Consider the following 23,399-nt stretch of genomic DNA (forward strand, 5'->3'; position numbering starts at 1 on the left):
TTGATCTCATTTGTAAAGGTACCTTTACACAGGGCAATTATTGCCTGAATAATCACTGGAAACAGCAAATTCAAGCTATGGTCTTCCTGTGTACACAGAGCTGCTAACAAGTCATTGATTAAGAAATTGCTCACTTGTCAAAATCTTTTGGTTTTTAGCAGAACTAAAAACCAAGCAACTAGCAGCCTGTTTGCTCTGGCCACCTACCTTCATTCCCAATGATCTCCAGCCCGCACAACCTCCACTCTCTAAAAGAATATCACTCTTCTGTAAGGGCAGAGGAATGATGTTCTATGGGACGGCTGTTGGGTACTTAATGCACCTGACAGTTGTCCCACGTAGTTAAATGGTCAACTATAGACAACATCTATGGTTGTTAATACTTTACTACTAGATAGGTTTTGCTGTGAGATAAAATCAAGTACTTAACTATGGTGCCAAAACGTTTTCCAAGAGCATTCAAAATGACATTTCTATTACAGATATTGTAGCCTATACTTTTATGATAAAATCTCACCTTCTTTGTATTTGTATTCGGATGTAATATCAGCACGACTATTGGTGCCAACAGCTTTTGTGCTTATAAACTTCCCAACAGAAGTACGGTTAGTACTAACTTGCTCCGAATCGCCAGTGTCTTCGTCGTAGAGCCAGGATATAGTATCTGCATTCACCTCCGAGAATACAAAGGGGCAATCATAGTTCATATTAATGTCTCCTTCTTTGACAGCTTTAACTGGTGTAGGTCCAAGCCTGAAAACACCTACATACAAACAGACATACAATCAAGTCAAGTTTAGTTTTATATTTCCAATCCCTATGTACCATATAATATAAGTAATACTAGTGGGTTTCACTTAAAAGCTATGCAATAAAAGGGGAAATGTTGGGTCTTTGAGTTTGTTGACATGCATCTAACGTGTGCAGATACATGGTTCAGAATACAGGAAGTCCAAAAATCCTAATATTCAGGCCAACAGCTAAGGGCTCAGTCACACGGGCATTTTGTTGTACGATTCTTTGTGCGCATAACTGATGCGCTCAAAAAAGTCGTGTGACCTAAGCGGGCGGCACGGCGGAAAAAAACACTGCTAGCAGAGTTTATCTGCACAAAAGGGCTCGGTCACACAGGCGTTTTGACGCTCAAAAAGAGCGCTGCCCGCTATCCTCTGCCACAGCTGTCACAGAGGAGCATGATGTTCTCCCATTAAATTCAATGGAGCCGGCAATACAGCCGGCTCCATTGAAAACAATGGGTTGCCAGCAAGCGCTGTAGTAATTGTCTCAGAAGGGCTTCCAATATAAGCCCTTCCCTGAAAACCATCCTAAAAAGTGTTAAAAAAAAATCTATACACATCTCTCTGCAGTTGCGTCCAGCCGGCTCTTCTCCTGAACTGAATTTAAAATCCCTGACTGCTGAATGGACTGCCTCTGATTGGTTTAGCACTGTAACCAATCAGAGAAGGCTCTCTGCTATTGAATGACAGCTGAGAGCTGCCTCTGATTGGTCACAGTGCTCAGCCAATCAGAGGCAGCGCTCACCCATTCATGAATTAAAAGAAGGGCTTATATTTGCCGGCTCCATTGAATTCAATGGGAGAACATCGTTCTCCTCTGCCACAGCTGTGACAGCTATGGCAGAGGATCACGATCTTCAGTATATGTTCTCAATGGGTCGGCGCTGCTGCCGACCCGTCCCATTGAGCGCAAGGTGAAAGCCCTGGATGTGACAGCATCCAGGGCTTTCACATACACAGAACACTGATTTGCCGCAGAACACAGTTACATGCGTTCTGCGAATCGTTGTGCCCTATAATTTTCACCACATGCGTTTGTGCGCATGTAAAATTCGCATTGCGTCTATATAGATGCAGGTCGCAAATGCAACTGTCAGACGTGTGTACAAATGCCCGTCTGACTGAGCCCTAAAGGTGTTGTACCAAGATTTCAAGTTATTCTCTATCCATAGTTTTGCAATGTGCCCCATCGACCTCATTCACAGAAGTGCAGCATGGGTAATAATTCATTCAGTTACAGCCCGACCCTTCTCCATGAATCTCTAGCATTACTCTACACAAGTATAAAGTTTTTGGTTATTCCAACCTGCACTTGTTTCTTGTGGTGTTGCATCCAGAACTTGCCATCCATTATAGTATGATCCAATGTCAGGTCTGGCCATCCAGGCTTCAACCCATACATGAAAATTCCTGGTGACAAGATCACAGCATTTCAATGCCAAATCTGATAACAGCATTAATAATAGTAATAAACATGGAATAATATAATAATGCACCAGAATTAGGCAGTGGTTTGTTGGCACATTCCTGGCAACCAGCTCTCGGGACTCATGCCTATCCAACCCTCCTTCCCCAGTTACACTATTAGGTGGTGAACCAAGTTTTAATTAAACTTGGTATAATTACATTACTAATAGTTTTATATAGTGTCAGTGGTAATAAGTTGGGATTAATATTAGCATGGTCACTTGGTCACTCTACGATTATAGAGTGTGGTTGATTTTTATTTCTATCCAATAAATAAAATCATTACATGAACTTTCAGACTAACAACATTTCAAAAGTGTCTATAAGCATTAAAGCAAACCCATCAGGGGCGCAGAGGCCCAGGGGATAGGGAGGCCCCAACTACAATGGCTGCTGTGACTGTCTCTGGTGTCCCATAGTCCCCCAACCTCCCCTCTACTACACCTTGTCAGATGAAATTTCATGATCACCACTAATAATACTGCCTGACAGCCACATTGTATGTAGAGCATAGCCTGACTCCTCCTCTCATCTCAGGCACTTAGAGCACATGTTATACTAAGTGCCTGAGATGGGGGAGGAGTCAGGCTATGCTCTACATCCTGCCATGCAATGTGTTGGTGATAATCAGGGAGTTTCAGCTGATGACGTATGGAGTGTGCAGCTCTATTCATACAAGAGGGCACAGAGAGGATCTGTTATTATGAGGGGGCACAGAGGGGATCTGTAATTACAAAATGGCATAGGAGGATCTGTTAATATAAGATTGCCCAGTGGGAGCTTCTATGAATAGAAGATGGCACAGAAGGGGAAGCGCAGGAGCTATAACATAACCCAATATTTAGAAGCATAGTAGATTTCAGCTGCTGCATGTGCTGCAATGCCACTATGTTAAAATAGATATGATAGGTATATTATATTGTGGGTGAAAGGACCCGGGCACACTCTTTGCACAGGGGCCCTCGACACTCTGTGTTCACCACTGAAACCAATGTATAATTGTAACCAGTCATTCCATTTAGTCATCAGCTTAAGTGACTGGTGATCATTTCAGATTCTTACCAAATACTGTCATCGCCTCCCAGATTGTTGCCTTCATAGTCATAATAGGTATCAATACTTAGATTTTCATCAGTGTCATGGGCCGAGGAGAAGTTAGTCACAACACGACAGGGGATTCCAAGGCTTCTGAATACTAAGATAAAAATACAACCATGTCCTTGCTAGTATATCTTTACGTTTAGGTTACAGTTTTTGGCATCTCTGCTTCTGGGGTATAAACCACTACATTTTCCTGATATTATCCCCCAGCATTGAACAGGAGAAATCTACTAATACAGATACATATTAAACAGTCACAAACCTTCAGGCCGGTACCCCTCACGCTCATTTCCAATTGCACCTGTCCTGAAGGTTTGTGAATAGAGATGAGCGAACGTGCTCGGCCACGCCCCTTTTTCGCCCGAATACCGCGATTTCCGAGTACTTCCGTACTCAGGCGAAAAAATTCGGGGGGCGCCGTGGCGGCACGGGGGGTAGCAGTGGGGAGTGGGGGGGAGAGGGAGAGAGAGAGGGCTCCCCCCTGTTCCCCGCTGCTACCCCCCGCACCGCCACGCCTCTCCCCGCCCCCCGGCGCCCCCCGAATCTTTTCACCCGAGTACTGAAGTACTCGAAAATGGCGGTACTCGGGTGCGTAAGTACTCGAAACGAGTACGTTCGCTCATCTCTATTTGTGAACATTTACTAGTGACTGACATTCATCGTGCTGTACAGATGAATATTTTATTTGATGAGATGGTTTGTGCTCTATTTTCCTTTTTTGGTGTTGCCCAATACCACCGGTAGAATCACAAGTTCTGTCATATTTCCTAGTCAGCACAAAACTCGCTGTCTTGGAGTCATATTTTACTCCGATCTTTCCTTCATTCCTTATATTCAATTACTTGTTCGCTCGTGTCACCTGCACTTCCAAAACATCTCCAGAATCTGCCCTTTTCTCACTACGGATACATCAAAAACTCTTATTGTTGCCCTTATCCACTCTCGACTTGATTGCTGTAACTCGCTCCTGATCATCTTTACCTGAATAAACTTTCACCTTTCCAATCCATCCTGAATGCAGGAGTGATGCTTATCTATACCAGTCACTACACTGATGCCTCCACCCTGTGCCAGTCACTACACTGATGTTTCCACCCTGTGCCAGTCACTACACTGATGCCTCCACCCTGTGCCAGTCACCTCACTGATGCCTTCATCCTGTTGCAGTCACTACACTGATGCTTCCACCCTGTGCCAGTCATTACACTGATGCTTCCACCCTGTGCCAGTCACTACACTGATGCCTCCACCCTGTGCCAGTCACTACACTGATGCCTCCATCCTGTTCCAGTCACTACACTGATGCCTCCACCCTAAGGTGCTCAGCCAATCACAGGCAGCTCTCGCTGAAGGAATGACGGGCGAGAGCTGCCTGTGATTGGCTGAGCGCCTCAGCCAATCAAAATCAGCTCTTTCAGCACGCGGGGATTTTAAATCCCCGTCTGCTGATAGATCAGCACTACTGAGCCAGGGACAGTGCGGAGAAGACGCGGCTGAGCCCCAGCAGCAAAAAGGAGGTGAGTATGTATTTTTTTTGTTTTGTTTTTTTACACTACTTTTGCTGTTTTTTTAGGGAAGAGCTTATATTTAAATTCCTTCCCTGAAATCCATTGAAAGGGGTCCAGCAGCAGGATCCTCTACTGAAGCTGTCATGTGTGACAGCTGTGATAGGGAATTGAAGAATTCCTCTGCTGCATCTGTCTTTTTACTAGCGGGGATGAAGGAAACATCTGCAGCATGCGGTAGATGTGTTCTTCATCCCCGTGGGGACACGGCAGCGGCGGAGAGGTAAGTTTATTTAATTTTGTTTTACATTAAAATTATTGTTTTTCAGGAAGGGCTTATATGTAAAGCCCTTCCATGAAAAACAATTCAGGGGTGCCGGCAGACCATTGTCTTCAGTGGAGCCACCAGCAGCAGCCGCATCTCCATTGAAAACATGTGGGGAGGTGCTCAAAATTTTCTCGAGCACTGCTTGGTACTCGCTCAAGTAATGAGTACTTTCGAGTATGCTAATGCCCAAATGAGCATCAAGCTCGAACGAGCATGCTCGCTCATCTCTAGTTGTGACCCTTAATTGGTTTCTTTTTGCCTTCCTCTGGATCAACATTGGGAAGGCAATAGGCTGAACTAGATGGACACATGTATTTTTTCAGCCTAATGTTCCATGTTACTATGATGTCACAGGAAATAACGCAACCACTGCAGCTAATGAGAGGCTGCTGTGTCATGTTCCTCTTCAATTCAAACCACCTAACATTTTTTCTGAGCTGCACCTGTTCTCTAGAATACATTACTCTACACAATCATGTTAATTACCAATGCACACAGTTTTAAGCATACCATACAAACACACAGTTTTTAGGAAGGCTTACTATATTTTTTAATCTATCTTTTTTATATTTACCACATCTTTACACTTTCCCTTGGAAACCTGATCCCCTTCTTCTCACTGTATGCCCCACACACCCTAATAGAAGTCATACTTGTATGCAGTACACAAATATCAGCTCATACAGCTTTATACATATATGTATAGTATCTTATTCTTAAAAAAGAATGGCTGGACTATTGCATGAAACAAATACTTGTACTTCCTGTGTTACCTCTATATCCTCATAGTATGTAAGCTCTGGCGAGCGGGACGCTCACTCCTTCTTGTTCAAATAGTTGGTCATGACTTGAGTTCATGTTCTAGTAGCACACTCCTACTGGTAGCAGAGCAAAAGTAATTACCTGAGCATAGCGTGCCAGCAAAGACCCAGCATTGGCCATAATTAACAGGACCAGAAGATGCCCATTTCTTCAGGATATCAACACTTCCTGTCCAGCTTGATGGACTCTTACCACCAGCATAATTGCCACTCCAGTTACCCGTGATCACTCCTTTGTCATCATTACTGTTAATCTGACCACAAAAATGAAAGAAATCATTACAGCTCTTACAATTTTACGACAAAGGTTACACTTGTAAAATAAGAATACTGAATTACATAATCTACTATCGAGATTTATAAATTTAATATAGTGTAGGCAAAAAGCATTACCTGTAACAACTGGATTTAACCTTAGAAAACTACGGTAGTAACTACTACTTTTATATGAGACTAATTGCTATAGAAAAGCGTAAAAGGACAGCCCAGATATTTGTCTAAGGCCTCCCTCACATAGGGCGTTTGCAGAAACGCAGTGTTTTTCAACGCTGCATTACTGCAGATTCCACCCCGCTTCAGCAGCGCTGGCATACTTTATGCCAGCGTTTTGGCTGCGTTTTCAACTCGGCTGAAAATGCAGCCAAGAATGCTGAAAAGAAAAAAAAAAGTAATACTCACCTAGCCGCTGCAGTCCGGGTCGCGGCTGCTGGTTTCTGCCACTGATCCGGGCTTCCCCGGCACTCCCAAGTCTATTGTCGGAGGCCAGGTTTGAGAACCCCGCCTCCGGCAATAGAGTGCTGTGATTGGTTGTCGGTGCTTGCTCGATGCCCAATCACAGCCCTTCATTGACTGTCTCAGCCAATCAGAGCTTGCCGGCGCTGATTGGCTGAGACAGTCAATGAAGGGCTGTGATTGGGCATCGACCGTGCCGATAACCAATCACAGCCCTCTATTGCCGAAGGCGGGGTTCTCAAACCTGGCCTAGGATAATAGACTCGTGAATACAGGGGAAGCCCGGATCAGCGGCAGAGACCAGCGGCCGCGGCCCGGACTGCAGCGGCTAGGTGAGTATTAACTTTCTTTTTTTCTCTAGCTTCTATTGCAAGCCCTCACCCCGAAAATCGACGAGCGGTTAACGCTGCCAAAAACGTGGCACCAAGTGTTGCCGCGTTTTCAGCAGCGCTAAAACCGCTGCCCATTCATTTTAATGGGCGATGCAGGGCTGAAAATGCCCCAAAATAGAACTTGCATCGCTGTCAAAGCGCAGCGTTGGGAGGCGCTGCGTTTTCAGCCCTGTGTGAGCAGCCCCATTGAAATGAATGGGAGTGTTGTACAGCGTTTAGCGCTGGGCTGAAAAGGCAGCGCTAAACGCTGTATAAAACGCCCCGTGTGAGGGAGGCCTAATAATATATCCGATCATGGGCGCTAGAATGCTGAAGATGGGAAGGAGCACAGGAAGCTGAGAAGCAATTTTCCCATAACCTAATAACTATGTATAAATATATCAGGGGACAATACAGAGATCTCTCCCGTCATCTATTTATATCCAGGATTATGACTGTAATAAGGGGGCACACTCTGTGTCTAGAGGGAAGAAGGCTTCTGCACCAACATAGAAGGGGGTTCTTTACTGTAAGAGCAGTGAGACTGTGGAATTCTCGGCCTGAGGACGTGGTGATGGTGAACTCAATAAAAGAGTTTAAGAGGGGCCTGGATGCCTTTCTTAAGTTTTATAATATAACACAATATCACTGAGTACTTCACAGGGGTTGTTGATCCAGGGACTATTCTGATTGCCAAATTGGATTTGGTAAGTTATTTTGTTTTTCTTTTAATGGGGAAAATTGGTTTCTACCTCATTGAGCTTTTTTGCCTTCCTCTAGATCAACATTGGAGGGTTTAACAGGCTGACCTGGATTGACACGTGTCTTTTTTCAGCCTAACATACTATGTAATGTTAGGCGATTGCCAACTTAGTTATAGAGGATTGCTTATTGCTTGCTCTGGAGCAACAGTAAACAAAGCAATAGGTCAAACATAGTCACATAGTGTTTAGGGCTAAAAAAAATATCTCCATCCACTTCAGACTATTATCCTGCAATATTCATCCAGATGACAACAAAAACCTCTATTAGGTAGAAGTTAATTTTCCTCAATTTTGGGGAAAAAAGTCCTTCCTGACTTCAAATCTGAAACTTCCTGGATCAACAACCCTTCTGAAGTAATCATGGACTATAACATGTAATAACTGTTGTACTAAAAAAAAACAAAAACATCCAAGACCCTCTTAAACACTTTTAGCAAGTTCACAATCACCATGTCCTCAGGCAGACAGTTTCATAGTCTGACTGCTCTTACAGTAAAGAACCCTTTTCTATGTTGGTGCAGAAACTACCTTTCCTCTAAACGTAGAGGGCGCCCCCTTGTTACATTCACAGTCCTGGGTATAAATAGATGATGGGAGAGATCTCTAAATTATCCCCTGACATATTTATACATAGTTATCAGATCTTCTCTCAATCGTCTTTTTTTCAAAACCAAATGACCCCAATAGTCGTCCACCGATCCATTTATTACTGTTTGCTATCAATCCAACTCAAGCTCTGATATGTCCTTCTTGTAGACAATATTCTATGTGTTGTCTGACCAGTGATTTGTAAAAAGGAAAATGCATTCCATGAACCTTTTTGCCTTGATTAACTTTTTTTCTGCCTTATTCATTATTTTAGTGTTACTTTTGATTGAACTTGCTTTCCAGCCCTTTGGGTCATAAGTTGTGACTTACCATTGCACTGCAAACTCTTGACACTTCTTTAGGGTCACCAAGACGAGAAAAATCCACTGCTGTCTGCTTTTCCAAAATCTTGAAACAGATCGGCAGAATGGCATCTTCAAACTGCACAGAATAAAAAGCAATAATAAACTGTCGTAGTTCAAAAAGAGCCACTTGTGTACTTTTTAGAATGATGTTACTATTATTTATTAGCATGGTGCTCCCTTCCCTTCTCGAGAGTTAGGACAGCGATTGTTTATATTGCTCATAAAGGTACCTTTACACAGTACGACTCTTGGATGCATTAGAGCCCGACAGCTGTACTAGTGACTATCACTCCTGTGCTTTACACAGGAACAATAGTATAGTCACTCAAGGGAATGGAGGCGAAGCGGCGGGGATTGTTTTGGCCACCCACCTCCATTCACAGTGAACAGGAGTCACTCAAAGATTGAGCAGCTCCGATTTACATGACCCAACAGTTGCTTCATATTCAGTTCTACTAAAAACCAGGCAACTTCGCCAAGTGAGTGATTTGTCACTTAGTGCTCTGTCGGCGGCCACTCGTACACAGGACAACTAATGCCCAAATTTGCTGTTTCCAGCAATAATTCAGACAATAATCTCTGTGTGTAAAGATGCCTTTAATTTGCATTAAAACATTGAAAAATTCTTCTGAACAATGATGGGTGCTTTTTTGTCTACATCTTCTTACTAGCCACCAACATGACCCAATTACTGTCTGACTTGTCAGATGTGCAGAAATATTAGTGAGAGGGAGACACATCGGGGGAGATTTACTAAGCTAAATGTACAAGAATACTGGATTAGTTTGTACCAAAAAGTTGGTGCTCATGCCTTGTGCCAGATTTATTATGTGTTGTAGACACTTTCTGCACCTCACTAGACAATATCTACAGAGGAGTTCTTATTTAAAAGTCGTCTGCCGCCTCCAAAGAACCAAAAGAGACTCTGTAGCAGGTGTGCTTCCTGAATACACTAGGTTAAGTTTGCAGCATGGAGCAAGCGGGTCTGTCTGCTTTAATTACCCGCACTTCATGACACTACATGTGCGGTTGGGCGTGATGTCAGACAGATGCTCTGGAGGCCGAGGTCTAGTACCCAGTGAGGAGAGCTCCAGCATCGATATCCATCCCTGGACAGGATGATGATAATAGCCTCAAACATGGGGAGGGTTGTTACAGGTCTGCCCCAAGCTTCTAGTACAGAAGCTTCTTGGCCTATAACTACTCAACTATGTTTCTGTTTAGTGAGGTCCAAATGGTGGAACTCCCAGGGATCTGATATATATCATTTAACCTGTAATAAAATCTTGTGGGAAAATAGCTTTAATGATCAATAATATTATATTTTATGCTTTATTCACCTGTCCCAGGTTCCATCCCAGCGGAGAAATATTATCGTAACCTCCTCTATATACGATGGTGCTGTCACTTAGGACATATTCTTGCCTTTCTGATTCATTTGCCATATACACATCATCCTCTGAAAAGACAAGATTGCAAAGGTCATATAACTCATATACATACATCTCAAAGTAAATTATATGTAGTTTCTGCAGATACTGTATGTAGTTTAGTGCTAATGATAGATAGTAGTCAATGGATAGAGTAATTTTTGTGTGAAATTTAAGGGAACCTGTTACCTCCCTACAGCACAATTAAAAAAGTTTAGGCGAAGTGACGGGCAGCAGTGTGAAATATGTGCCTCACTGAACATCCCACTCTTATGACAGTGTCATGCACATGCTCTCCCATACAAGTCTATGGGTACACTTGCTGCATTCCTCAATCTGAACCGAGGCAGAGGCTATATTAGGGGTGACCCTTCCCTCCAAAGGTGAATGGGAGTATGCCTTTTGCAACCAGTGGTGCCTTGTGCGCTCCCTAGTTCCCGGCACTGAAGTCTATGTGCCTCACTGTACATCACACTTTTATCACAGTGCCATGCGTGTGCTCTCCCATAGAAGTCTATGGGTATAGTGCTGCATTTCTCAAATTGACCTGGGGCAATGGTGCCTTGTGCTAGCCAGGACATCCGGTTCTTTTCCCAAAGCAGAGATCCGAGGAAGCCGTGTGGTAGACCCCAGCATAATTTTGCAGGTATTAAGGAGAGTCTGCTAGATTTATTTCTCAAAAAATACTTCTGCATCAGGGAAGCATTAAACCTATTAATATTTGGTGCACCACTTAGGAAATGCTACCATTACCACAATTACCATCGTAAGTGGAACTGTTGTTGCACTTTTCAGGAGACTGTGCCTCTCCAGTGGAGAAGACTAATGTCCATCCCTGTTATATGAATAGTTTCCATGTGATTTTCTGGCAATGAGCTATGTCTGTGCCATATTATATCCGATGTTCCCCATGCGCCATAATACATTGAATGCTACGAGACATTGCCACACATCTGGTCACAGTCAAGAAGAAGACAACAAATGCAAGCTGAAGCTGGAAGATGTGGTCACAAGTCCAAGGCAGTCAGTGAGGCATGACATTGAGAACTGCTGCTGCACATGGGAAGGGGCAAGAACACTGCTTCTCCTGAGGGCTTTTCCTATAACTGATGTCCACCTGGCAGGGTTTGTGATCATCAGCACAGGTCTGCAGAGTTGGTTCTGACTCCAATAAAGTTCAATTGGTGGCTTGACATGATGGTTCAGAAAGACTGGAGACAGCACCAATATTAAAATTCGCAGAAGGGAGCCTCATTTCAATAGGAGAGAGAACAGTCTGGGCTAACAAAATTTTACCTCATTATACATTGGCCAGAAAGCTATCCCTACGTGGGAGGATGGACCGGGCAGTTCTACTGTAGATGACCACTCTGACAGTAAAGACACAAGCCTTCTGACAACCACCTGGACTTTTCTTCTGAGGACAATGTAATACAATACAACCAAGTTGTATTGGCTACTCGGGAAATAAGAACATATCAGATGCTCAAGCTATTTATGAACAGACAAGCCTGAGAGCTTGAGTGGAGCGGAGGCACACATACATATCCTCTGCCTTTACACTTCAGGACATGATGGCGCTGCATTACTGGAATAAGTGTCGATCCCAGCAATTGTTCCCCGAGCAAACAGCAAGTTATCCCTCATCCTGTGGCTAGGGCATAACATGCTGTGGTGGGAATATCCAGTAACTTGTACTTTAGAGCAATGAGAAATGATACCTTCTAAATTTCTTGAAAATTTGGGATACTCAGTTAAACTAATGCACATTTTTTAAAAACTGAATAGATTTTATTATGACCCTCTTGGAAAAAGCTGAAAGTATACTTTTTTTCTCATAAATAAGGCACCCACCCCACAAAAATGTTATGCTTACCAGTGTCCAGCTGTTCTGGAGATATGTGGGTGTCTTAATGCAGCTCTTCAACATGGCAACATGCTCCAATAACTCTTTGGATACTCATGCACAGTGAACTATGACCAATATAGGTATTTGAGCAGTTTTTGGCAATCTCCACTTGGGACCTGAACAAGTCATCATGGTGAAGGAGCTACCTGTATTAGGACTCCCATTAAAGGTTGGGACCAGGTAAGTATAACTTTAGAAATGATGACCTTGTCATCTTTTTCCTAAAGGCTCACTTATAGAGTATATTACATCATCAAACAATTCTTGTAATAACAGTTTTTTGATGTGTAAAATGAAAGAAAACAATTACAACTAGTAACAAGATGAAAGTATAAAATGGTAGAAATCAAGAACAAGCCATCAATAAACCTGAAGACCAACTAGAAGAAAATATATTTTACTACATAAACTGTCACCAGGTGTTGAAACTCAGTTGAGGTCCTTTAATTCTAATGGTAACAATGCTTATTAAACAGATAAATGGCACGATGGTCTTACCAGGTGCCCAGGGATTGCAGATTAGCCACATATCTCCGAGCACATGAGATGTGTAAGTCTCAGAGAAGATCTGGATAACCAGTCTGCAGGATCCAATAACGGCATCATATGGAGATGTGATTGAGACATTCACAGTTTTTGATGTAAGAGAATCAGCAACTGCAGTCCAAGCTCCTCTGGTGGATCCAGTTGTAGACAAGGGGAACGTAGTGCTTAGTTTCTTGTCTGAAGTAGCTGATTTTGCTTCATGAAAGAGAAAAGAAGTCCTATTAATGTTGCAAAACATGATTGTAACTGCATTCAGAGAAACTGAGAACTGCTTTTGGGTTTGGATATCAACTTTGAATAATGAAATACGCTCTAATAGCATTTTACCTATTTCCACCAAAAACTGGATGGTATCACTGGGTTTCGGTGCTCTATTGAAACTGAGGGAGTAAAGAATTTTTTGTCCTCTTCTCATAACAGGTTGGCTGGTCCTGTAGTCACTTGTGTGATGGTCAAGTTTGTTCTGTGTTAAATTCCGGCTATAACTTGTAAGCTGGAGTGCGGCTGTGAATATACAATACATTTCAATTATTTGCAAAAGTCTTAAAACTCTTTCAGTTTAAGAAAAACAAAAGTTCATTATGTCTTCCAAAGATATAGAAAGGTTTAGTTGGAGCAATGCTATTTTAACTTTTTTTATTTTGTTAATGGAATATTTGGTTCCTTAGCAACCAAAAAGCTGGTAAAAATTGAATTTGGAGCAGATGATAACTTTTATCATCCAAAATTGCTGTCCATGATACTGCAGATAGGAGACTATTTACAGTAATTAACAGGCTGTCTGCTTTTGATTACTGTGTAAAATATGCTATAGTACTTCAAGTTATCCCCTATCTGGGAGTTCAGTAACCCCACAGTTAGGTGGTTAGGGGACATGGGACCCCCGTTCTTGGAATCAGTGGGGGTATCAGCAGTGAGACTTCCACCGATCAGCAAGTTATTCCCTATCCTCTTTTAGCTAGAACCAAGAAATATGACAAATGTGGTTCTTTACTTCTGAGGACTCTTGGTGCCCAGTAGAGATGAGCGAGCATACTCGCTAAGGGCAATTACTTGAGCAAGCATTGTCCTTAGCGAGTACCTGCCCGCGCGGAAGAAAAGATTCGGGTGCCGGCGAGGGGCGGGGGAGAGCGGGGAAGAACGGAGGGGAAATCTCTCTCTCCCTCTCTCCCCTGCTCACTCCCGCAACTCATCGCTCACCTGTGCCGGCACCCGAATCTTTTCTTCCAAGCAGGCAGGTACTCGCTAAGGACAATACTCGCTCGAGTAATTGCCCTTAGCGAGTATGCTCGCTCATCTCTATTGCCCAGGTATTTTAATGAGCTCTGTTCCTTTGCCAATAGCAGCTGATCACAGGGGACCTCAGACCCCATTCACAGGGAAATAAGTTTTTTCAGAGACAGCCCATTTTGTAATACAGCCTCTGCAATAAACAACTGATTACTGCAGGTCTGGCTCCTAACATGCAGTTAGTTTTGGCAGGGGAAGGACTGTCTAGCCAGACATTTTTCCTGTAGAGGACACAAAGTCTAGCCATTATGACTCATAGCATAGGTCCTGAGTAGAGATGAGCGAACGTACTCGGTAAGGGCGATTTCGCAATCGAGGACCGCGATTTTCGAGTACTTTACAACTCGGGCGAATAGTACTCGGGTGCGCCGGGGGGCGGGGAGAGGCGTGGCGGTGCGGGGGTAGCAGCGGGGAACGGGGGGGAGCCCTCTCTCTCTCCCTCTCCCCCCCACTCCCCGCTGCAACCCCCCGTGCCGCCATGGCGACCCCCGAATTTTTTTGCCCGAGTACGGAAGTACTCGAAAATCGCGATATTCAGGCGAAAAAGGGGCATGGCCGAGCACGTTCGCTCATCTCTAGTCCTGAGTGGTGAACCGTCCTCTATGAAAGATGTTCTACTAGGGCATCCAGATGGGTTGTCTTCATTAGACAGACCTTTTATTTTTACGCACACTATGTTCTAAACTCAACTTTGGAAATGCTGTCTTGGTCAGAAGTCAAATGGCTCTTCATGCTCAATCCATGGCAGTCATGCATATAACAGACATTATGAAAATATCCACCAAGAATGGGCAATAAATGGTGTTGATGGGGAAAGAAAAAGAGGACCAGGGGATCATGTAGAAAATGTGTTTAATTCAGCAATGCATTTCAGTATTGGATTGACACCTTCTTCAGGCCAGTTACAAATAGCATTTAAAGCGACCCTCTAGTTTCTGTCCTAGGATCGGAAGAGTGGCGGGTCTACTACCTACTGTTATTCTTCTCCGCCACTCTTTCGATCTGCAAATTCTGGATCCATTTTCAACCATTCAAGATGGCTGCAGAAATTTTTTTAACTACCTAATGCACATCAGGACTGGCCAATCAGAGAACACATACAGTGCATTGCTACTCTCCCTCTACCAATGCACTGTGGGGAATAGGTAGTCTTAACATTAGCTACCCTATCTTGGATGTCTGAAAACAGGGCTCGGGGCTGGTGGATGGGAGGGGTGGTAGAGAACAACAACTGCAGGTAATATAACTTCCTTTTCCTCCAGTTCTGGGACAGAATTTTGTCACGAAAAAAGCAGAAAAGCATAGGAGACCTGATGGTGTGTGACATCACCGGGTCATCTGATACAGCTTCTATGATAAATAATCATACTGGATATAATCAGTATTTGCAAAGAATGAAAGCTGCTGAAGTTACGCAAATATTGATGTCATTAACAACAGTAAAAACAAAATTAAAAATGAAAATATAAAACACACAAATTAGTATTTCTATAGATAATGCTGCATAAGACCTGAATAATCTCTTCTGGAATGTAGTCAACAGAGACATAAAAAGCAGACTAATGAAAATAAACGGGCATTAGTACATCCCTTGTACTATTGCTAACTAATTAGGCTAACAAGTAAAATAATTAATTAATATATGAATGACTAATAGGATTTTGTAATTTGAGTTACATACCGAAGCGAAATGTCTTGAAACACTATGCAAATCCATCTACAATATTTGACCTATGCTTGTTAGTAGGCTTACATAATGGTTGGATAGATCCCCAAGCATATTGTAGGTTTGCAAGGATATTGCATTAGATAAATTGCTTAATCAGAGCTACAGTTTAGAAAGGATGCAATATGTGATTTATCTTCTTCAAGGGCCAGGAAATGTATAGTTTCTCCTTAAGGAAAACACCTAATAGGTGTGAGGAGACATATAAGGACAAGCATGCTCCTCTGGAAAATCTATGCAAATAATGACTCTACAGCGCCACCTATTAGAAAGTAGCATTCCTGCAAGTCAATGGCAGAACTCTTAATAGGCCTTGTAATAATGACTGGGAATATAAACCAGAAGGAACATGTAACCATGTATAGACAGCCTGTTTTGGGGTTTATGCCCCTCATCAGTGTGCAGTAAGTTGCTGGCTTGGCTGGGTGAGAGGCCTATGATATGGGTCAGGAAGAGTATAGTTTATCCTTAGGGAGATAACCTACAAGGTGTGAGGAGACTTTAAAGGTCATCTATACTTCTCTGGGGAGTTTATGTAAATGATAAGATGGAACAATGCCTCTACAGGGCCATCTATTAGAAGACTGAATTACTGCAAGTCAATCTTGTTTAATTCAATCCACATGAAGTGGCACCCCATTCCATCTATCACTATAGTTATCTATTGAACTCTTATTTTAACCCATTAAATGCTATTGTTCTCTTATCTCAGCACAAGAAAAACAGTTGTAAAGCAATTATAAGGCTAAACAAACTGCTGCACAGAAAGTTATCATAATGTGCTAAAGCTCAAGTCAAACTCCACTACATCGGTAAGCATGAAGTTATATGCTATCCCATTGAATAAGCCAATCAGAGGCGAATACTCACTGGCCATGATGGAGGTCTGCGAGTTTCAGAGTTTCACTCTTGCTCTCTATAGACTTGTGGTAGTCCGTGCGTAAATTTATGCTCAGATTAAAGTGACGTGACGCCGGTGGGAGTGGCTATGGGGTTTGTGTTTGCCGTGGTCCTTACACTGTATGTTTGCAATTTCCTTTCTGTAATGAGGAAATATTACCGGTGACTAAGCATATAACAAATATTAGTATAATGTTACAAATCTTGTGCCTGTTTGTTAATAGCAATCCCTTAATCCGGAGGATAACATTCAGTGTGCAGACGTTTTAGGGCGCCCACCCACTGGCGTTTTTTTTCCCTGCGAAATTCGCAGCATTTTTTTCTCTGCAGGGGTCTATGGGACTTGTCATGTTAAAATCGCGATCGCGCAAAATCGCGATTTCGCGGTAAATTGCGATTTTGCGCGATCGCGATTTTAACATTACAAGTCCCATAGACCCCTGCAGAGAAAAAAATGCTGCGAATTTCGCAGGGAAAAAAAACGCCAGTGGGTGGGCGCCCTTATCCTCAGACATTTGTAGTATTTTTACCCATGCCTTTCATTGTAAGCCACCTAAGGCTGTATTCACACAGACGGGAGCGAGTTGTATCTGAGTTTCTCAGGCTCAATTCGCATCGCACAACACACGGATATGCCATACGAGTGCAGTGCGAGGTGTGGGACCCCACACATTATATGTGCTATTATTGTGCGAGAATTGTAGGAAAATAGGGCAAGCAGCAATTTTTTAAATTTAGATCACAAGTCCAAGTCAAAGATCACTCATGTGAATGAACTTGTTCAAATGAATGGGTTCATTTTCAGTGCAAGTACAGCGGCCTAAACCGGAGGCCCGCCTTAGTGGGGGAGACCACGAGGAAGCTATGATGGAGGTCTCGGGTGGCTCTATGATCTCTTTCGACAGCGGCGTCAGCATGGCCTAGCTCAGTCGTGCACACAGTGAACATGAATGGAGCATCCAGGCTTATAATGTCCCTGACTTTGAATATAAGTATCATGTGATGCCAGCACCTCTTCTAAGCCGCTAATCACACAGCGCAAAATAAAGAGTCCACAGTCCAAGTGTAGTTAAAAAACCAAAAAAAACCAAAGGTGCACGGCTGTACTTTACTCGCACTTTTCCAGCTTTGATTCTCCAACACATTACTTGCGTAGTACACTATATTTATAATATTTTCTTTACAGGCTTTCATTCCTTCCTAGTGTTGTGGTCTACAGTTAGGGGGGCTCCTCCCCAGTGTTAAATTTTTGTCTTCTGCAATGGTAAGCGTCTTCTGTGTTGTATGCAGCAGTGAATGGGTTAACGTCTGGGCTATGTCTGAGAAATGTATTATGTTGTATGTCATGTGACCTTGTGATATATATATATATATATATATATATATATATATATAATGTATGTTGCTGAGGATGCTAGAAAGATAACTTTCCAGTCGGCAAGTTGGTTAGTGAGAGGAAGTCAGCAAATGAGCCACACAGACACTGTCTGGTCTGTGTGGTCCAGAATGGAAGAAGCTGAGAGGTACCCTCCAGCTTAACCTGGGATTGCATCACTTACAATGTGCCAGTGCCGCTATCTGCATTGTAAGTGAGAGAGAAGAAAAAGTACACCAGAGGAGTGAGTGATGACCAGTAGAGAGTTGGAGAGAGAGAGTTGCCGGGAGCAGGATCATACAGATAAGACTGTTGGTTGTCTGGATTACCCCGAGAAGCCTCCCTGTCACACCACCCTCTAAATAATGTATTTGAGCCAGTTTGCTGTTACAAGATGGATTGTACTAAAGTTGAAGTAAACGAACATTACCGACCGTTCCCAGTTTGTCCAGAACTTTTTCCCTGTGTGTGGACTATTTTATTCAAGATGTTGGAGTTCACTGCAGATGATGGAATGGTGGCGTCACGTGTGACAAGAAGACTACAGGTAACCTCCGGTTACATCCCCTGTGATCTCTCCTTGTCAGTAATGTGGTCAGGTTCCAGCTACCTCCAGGGGAGGAGATGGTAGAGCTAGTAACAATGCTATTATCTATCCCGCCATCTCCTCGGCTGTGGGCCCACTCCTCGGAGGCTACACTAGCACCATTTGTTTCACACGCTTACTTGGAGACACTTTTTCCTCTGAACTCCAGACGTCCGTAGTCCCAGTTATCTGATAGATCATCCGTGGGGTTTGCACTCCTGACACAGTAAAAGCATTCACTCAAATTTCTCTTCTCTAAGGCTCCTTAAATTACTTCTCTTCTTTTTGTGGAAGTAGGAGAACCGTTACTCAACGCCTCAGCCTCACGCTGGGACGTCTACTTCCTCCAACTACATTCTCTCAACTCCCCATTCTCTCTCTCTAAACTCTACCCCCTAACTATACAAGACTTAGAACCATGGCACTTACGCAATTAAAGGAGCACACACATGCAATTTACTCACAACAGTCATTCACATACATCAACACTACAACTTTGGGCTGCTACACAAGTTCTGTCAGTATCGGTCACAGACAAAAATCGCGTCAGAATATCAGCCATGTAATTACAGTCTTATGGTGATATTTCCCTAGAAGCATGGATTCCATGGGAGAATTTTACGTATTTTATATAGCACTGGAGATGAGCGAGCACACTCATCCGAGCTTGATGCTCATTCGAGCATTAGGGTACTCGAGATGCTCGTTACTCGAGACAAACACCACGCGGTACTCGAGTCAGTGGCATTTCCTTCCCTGCGTGTTTAGCGCCACTTTCTAGCCAATAGCATGCTGGGAAGGCATCACCACTTCCTGCTGTGACCTGCCAGCCCCCCCCCCCCCCCCAGTAGTGAGTGGCTGGACCGATCAGGTAACCACCAAGTACTTAAACTGGTCCCGCTCGTGGCTCGCCTCAGACGCATGGTGGCAGTGGCTAGGGAAAGTGCTGCTTATACAGGGATAGTGTTAGCATAGGATCCTGTCTTCAAGAACCCCAGCGGTCCTTCTTAGGGCTACGCTTCATAATGTGCATTAGTGTTGTGGCTGGCTGGGAGCAGTAGTGCACCAATTTTTTTTTAAGCATCTAGGGCTGTGCAGGCCTTTTCAGCTATACTGATCTGTGTCTGCAGTGCCGTGGGCAGAGTTGAGGGAAAGAGCTGCTTATATAGGGAAAGTGTTTGAGTAGGATCCTGTCTTCAAGAACCCCAACGGTCCTTCTTAGGGCTACATGTGACCGTGTGCATTATAGTTGTGGCTGGCTGGGAGCAGTAGTGCATCAATTTTTGTATTACGCATCTAGGCCTGTTCCCAGCCTTTCAGCAATAACGTTCTCAGCCTGCAGTGCCGTACAACCAGCTCTCACCATGAAACTGCACTCTAACATTTCCTAGCCTACTGCAAACAACTTCATTTATACCGTTCTGTGTCTGCAGTGCATTAGACAGAGGTCTCACCGCTAAACAGTACTGTAATATTTCCTGGGCCACTGCAAAGTATTTCAGCTCTGCCGTTGTGCAGAGCATCTCACAATACCATTTCCGTTGGTGGGGTTGACATAGCCGCAGTTACCAGCACTATCGACTGGCTTTAGAGTCTTCTCCCACTCCATACAGCCTCTATTATCTACAAGTCTCTGCGAGAGGTAAATTACCCCTAGGTATCAGCGCAAGACAGCGGGTTAATTTTTTCAAGCCACAGCATAGAGCCTCCGCTATCTACAAGTCTGTGTGCAGTGAATTAAGCCACAGTTGTCAGTGCTGTACAGTGGGGCAATTTATTTGGGCCCTGCTCTATTCTTAAAGGGGTTGTCCCGCGCAGAAACGTTTTTTTTTTTTTTCAATAGCCCCCGTTCGGCGGCGAGACAAACCCGATGCAGGGGTTAAAAAAGAAAACCGGACAGTGCTTACCTGAATCCCTGCGCTCCGGTGACTTCTTACTTACCTGGTGAAGATGGCCGCAGGGATCTTCACCCTCGGTGGACCGCAGGGCTTCTGTGCGGTCCATTGCCGATTCTAGCCTCCTGATTGGCTGGAATCGGCACGTGACGGGGCGGAGCTACGAGGGGCCGCTCTCCGGCACGAGCGGCCCCATTCAGAAAAGAAGAAGACCGGACTGCGCAAGCGCGTCTAATCCGGCGATTAGACGCTGAAAATTAGACGGCACCATGGAGACGAGGACGCCAGCAACGGAACAGGTAAGTGAATAACTTCTGATAACTTCTGTATGGCTCATAATTAATGCACAATGTACATTACAAAGTGCATTAATATGGCCATACAGAAGTGTATAACCCCACTTGCTTTCGCGGGACAACCCCTTTAATCCGCCATGATGAGGAGTAGGGGTAAGGGTCGAGGACGCGGACGTCCAAGTGAGGGTGTGGGCACAGGCCGAGTTCCTGGGCGTGGTGAATCATAGCCGGCTGCTGCAGGATTAGGAGAGAGGCAAGTTTCTGGGCTCCCAAGCTTCATATCACAATTTATGGGTCCGTGTGGTTGACCTTTATTACAAAAAGAGCAGTGCGAGCAGGTCCTGTCGTAGATGGCAGAAAATGCCTCCAGCAAATGTATCGACCACCCAGTCTTCTATGCAGTCCACTACTTCTGGCCTAGGGACTGCAACTCTGAATTCTCTGGCTGCTGCTCCTTCTTCCTCCCAGCCTCCTCACTCCATGAAAATGACATATTCTGAGCAGGCAGACTCCCAGGAACTGTTCTTGGGTTCCTGCCATGAGTGGGAAAAAATGGTTCCTCTCTTACCTGAAGAGTTTGTCGTGACCGATGCCCAACCTTTGGAAAGTTCCTGGAGCCTGGGTGATGAGGCTGGGGACTTCCGGCAACTATCTCAAGAGCTTTTTGTGGATGAGGATGATGAGACACAGTTGTCTGTCAGTGAGGTAGTAGTAAGGGCAGTAAGTCCAAGGGAGGAGCGCACAGAGGATTCAGGGGAAGAGCAGCTGGACGATGAAGTGACTGACCCCACCTGGTTTGCTAAGCCTACTGAGGACAGGGCTTTAGAGGGGGAGGCAAGTGCAGCAGCAGGACAGGTTGGAAGAGGCAGTGGAGTGGCCAGGGGTAGAGGCAGGGCCAGAGCGAAGAATCTCCCAACTGTTTCCCAAAGCACCCCCTCGCGGCAAGCCTCCATGCAGAGGGCTAGGTGTTCAAAGGTGTGGATGTTTTTTAGTGAGAGCGTGGACGACCGATGAACAGTAGTGTGTTGTAGGCCTAAGGGTATGTACAGGCCTCAGTCACACGGGTGCTGATCCGCCCATGTTTCTGTACGATTAAGACTGCTGCACTGCAGGTACGACTCTCCAATGGAGCTGGTCATGCAGAGAGTCGTCCGCACGTGGTGCGGCCGTCTTATCTTGCAGAAACATGGGTGGATCGGTGCCTGTGTGACTGAGCCTTCACACAGATTTGCTGTGGATTTTCCACAATGGAAAAAGCCTGTAGCTTTTTGGTGCAGATTGTGCCTCTTCAATTGAATTTAAATTGAAGAAATGAAAACTGCTGTGAATCTGCAATACTCTACAAAATCTCTGACAAAATCCACCAAATGGTATGGATATTGTTTAGATTTTTCCAGAAAATCTGCAGCAAATCAGCTACATGCGAATGCATTCTTAAACTAAGTACATTTTTGCAATGCAGGAGAAAACAAGAGTACCTTATTGAAACCCACAAAAACTCCAGAGTGATTTTGGTGTTGGTCAGATTCAATCCTGGGACCCCAGTGCTATGGTGCTAACCACTGAGCCGCCATGCTGCCGGGATAACACGGTATAAAAAAGTACCACACAGCATTATGGGGAAAGCTTATTTCACTCTAATACAGAACTGTTGAGACACTGACTGTGCTTTTTGTCTATTGATTTCCATTTTTTTCCCATGCAATTATTGCCCCAGGATGCAGCCTACAGTATGTCAATAGCAGTAAAAGGGTTACACAGTACTTAGCATTGTATAATGATAAACAAGTGTAGCATTAAACCTTTAACTACCAGGCATTTTGGGGGTTTTCATTTACATTTTTTTTATCCCCACAGTCCAAGAGGTCTAACTTTTATTTTTCCATTGACATAGCCATAAAAGGGCTTGCTTTCTGTGTAACGAGTTGCATTTTCAAATTGTATCATGTAGGGAACCATAAAATGTATAGCATATTCACATTCTGAGCAACATAACTTTTTTATATTTAGATGAATCGGTGTGTAGGATCGTTTTTTTGGGTGGGCAAGCTGTGTTTCTTGCATACAGATGATGTATTGACAAAAAAAAAAATGATCCGGAACATGGATATGATGTTCTGTTTCACCAATTAATGACTTGAGAAAGACCTTAATTAAGTTGAAACGTTGCCTTCTTAACTATGAAACAATAAAAGAGTTACTTTAAATAAAGTTGTTTTTTTCTGCACCTTTTTATGCTGCCACTTCTCTGCTTTTGTTTATGGACAAAAAAACCCCATAATTCTGACTATGTATTTTTGTTTTTTGACAGTATTTGCCATGTTAGGTAAATAATGAGATACTTTGATAATTGGGGTTTATTGCATGTGGCAGTGATAACTATGTTATTTCTTTATCGTTTAATGGGAAAAGCGAGTTCAAATTTTATATATATATATATATATATATATATATATACTATTTTTTGTTTTAATTTACATGGCTTTTTTAGTCCTCTTATGGGAGTTCAACTTGCAGTTGCTTGATCGCTTCTACAATATACTGCAATACTTCAGTATTGCAGTATGTTATATTTTTCACATCCACATATTAAATTAATGAGCGCTG

General features: G+C 43.6%; 1 protein-coding gene across 1 annotated transcript in view; it reads right to left on the reverse strand.

Moving 5' to 3' along the window:
* LOC136588299 (protein-glutamine gamma-glutamyltransferase E-like) overlaps positions 1-16,776 on the reverse strand; it is a 29,771-nt gene extending 12,995 nt beyond the window's left edge. The window contains exons 1-9 of the mRNA XM_066587405.1: positions 16,611-16,776; positions 13,052-13,228; positions 12,677-12,919; positions 10,180-10,298; positions 8,805-8,915; positions 6,102-6,273; positions 3,327-3,459; positions 2,104-2,207; positions 518-763 (exon numbers count right to left, since the gene is read on the reverse strand). Coding sequence (XP_066443502.1) covers positions 518-763; positions 2,104-2,207; positions 3,327-3,459; positions 6,102-6,273; positions 8,805-8,915; positions 10,180-10,298; positions 12,677-12,919; positions 13,052-13,228; positions 16,611-16,617 — 1,312 coding nt within the window. The 5' untranslated portion in view covers positions 16,618-16,776. The remainder of the gene's footprint in view (positions 1-517; positions 764-2,103; positions 2,208-3,326; positions 3,460-6,101; positions 6,274-8,804; positions 8,916-10,179; positions 10,299-12,676; positions 12,920-13,051; positions 13,229-16,610) is intronic.
* Between the last annotated feature and the right edge of the window lie 6,623 nt (positions 16,777-23,399).

The sequence above is a fragment of the Eleutherodactylus coqui genome, chromosome 13 (genome assembly GCF_035609145.1).
Source record: "Eleutherodactylus coqui strain aEleCoq1 chromosome 13, aEleCoq1.hap1, whole genome shotgun sequence".
Classification (NCBI taxonomy): Eukaryota; Metazoa; Chordata; class Amphibia; order Anura; family Eleutherodactylidae; genus Eleutherodactylus; species Eleutherodactylus coqui.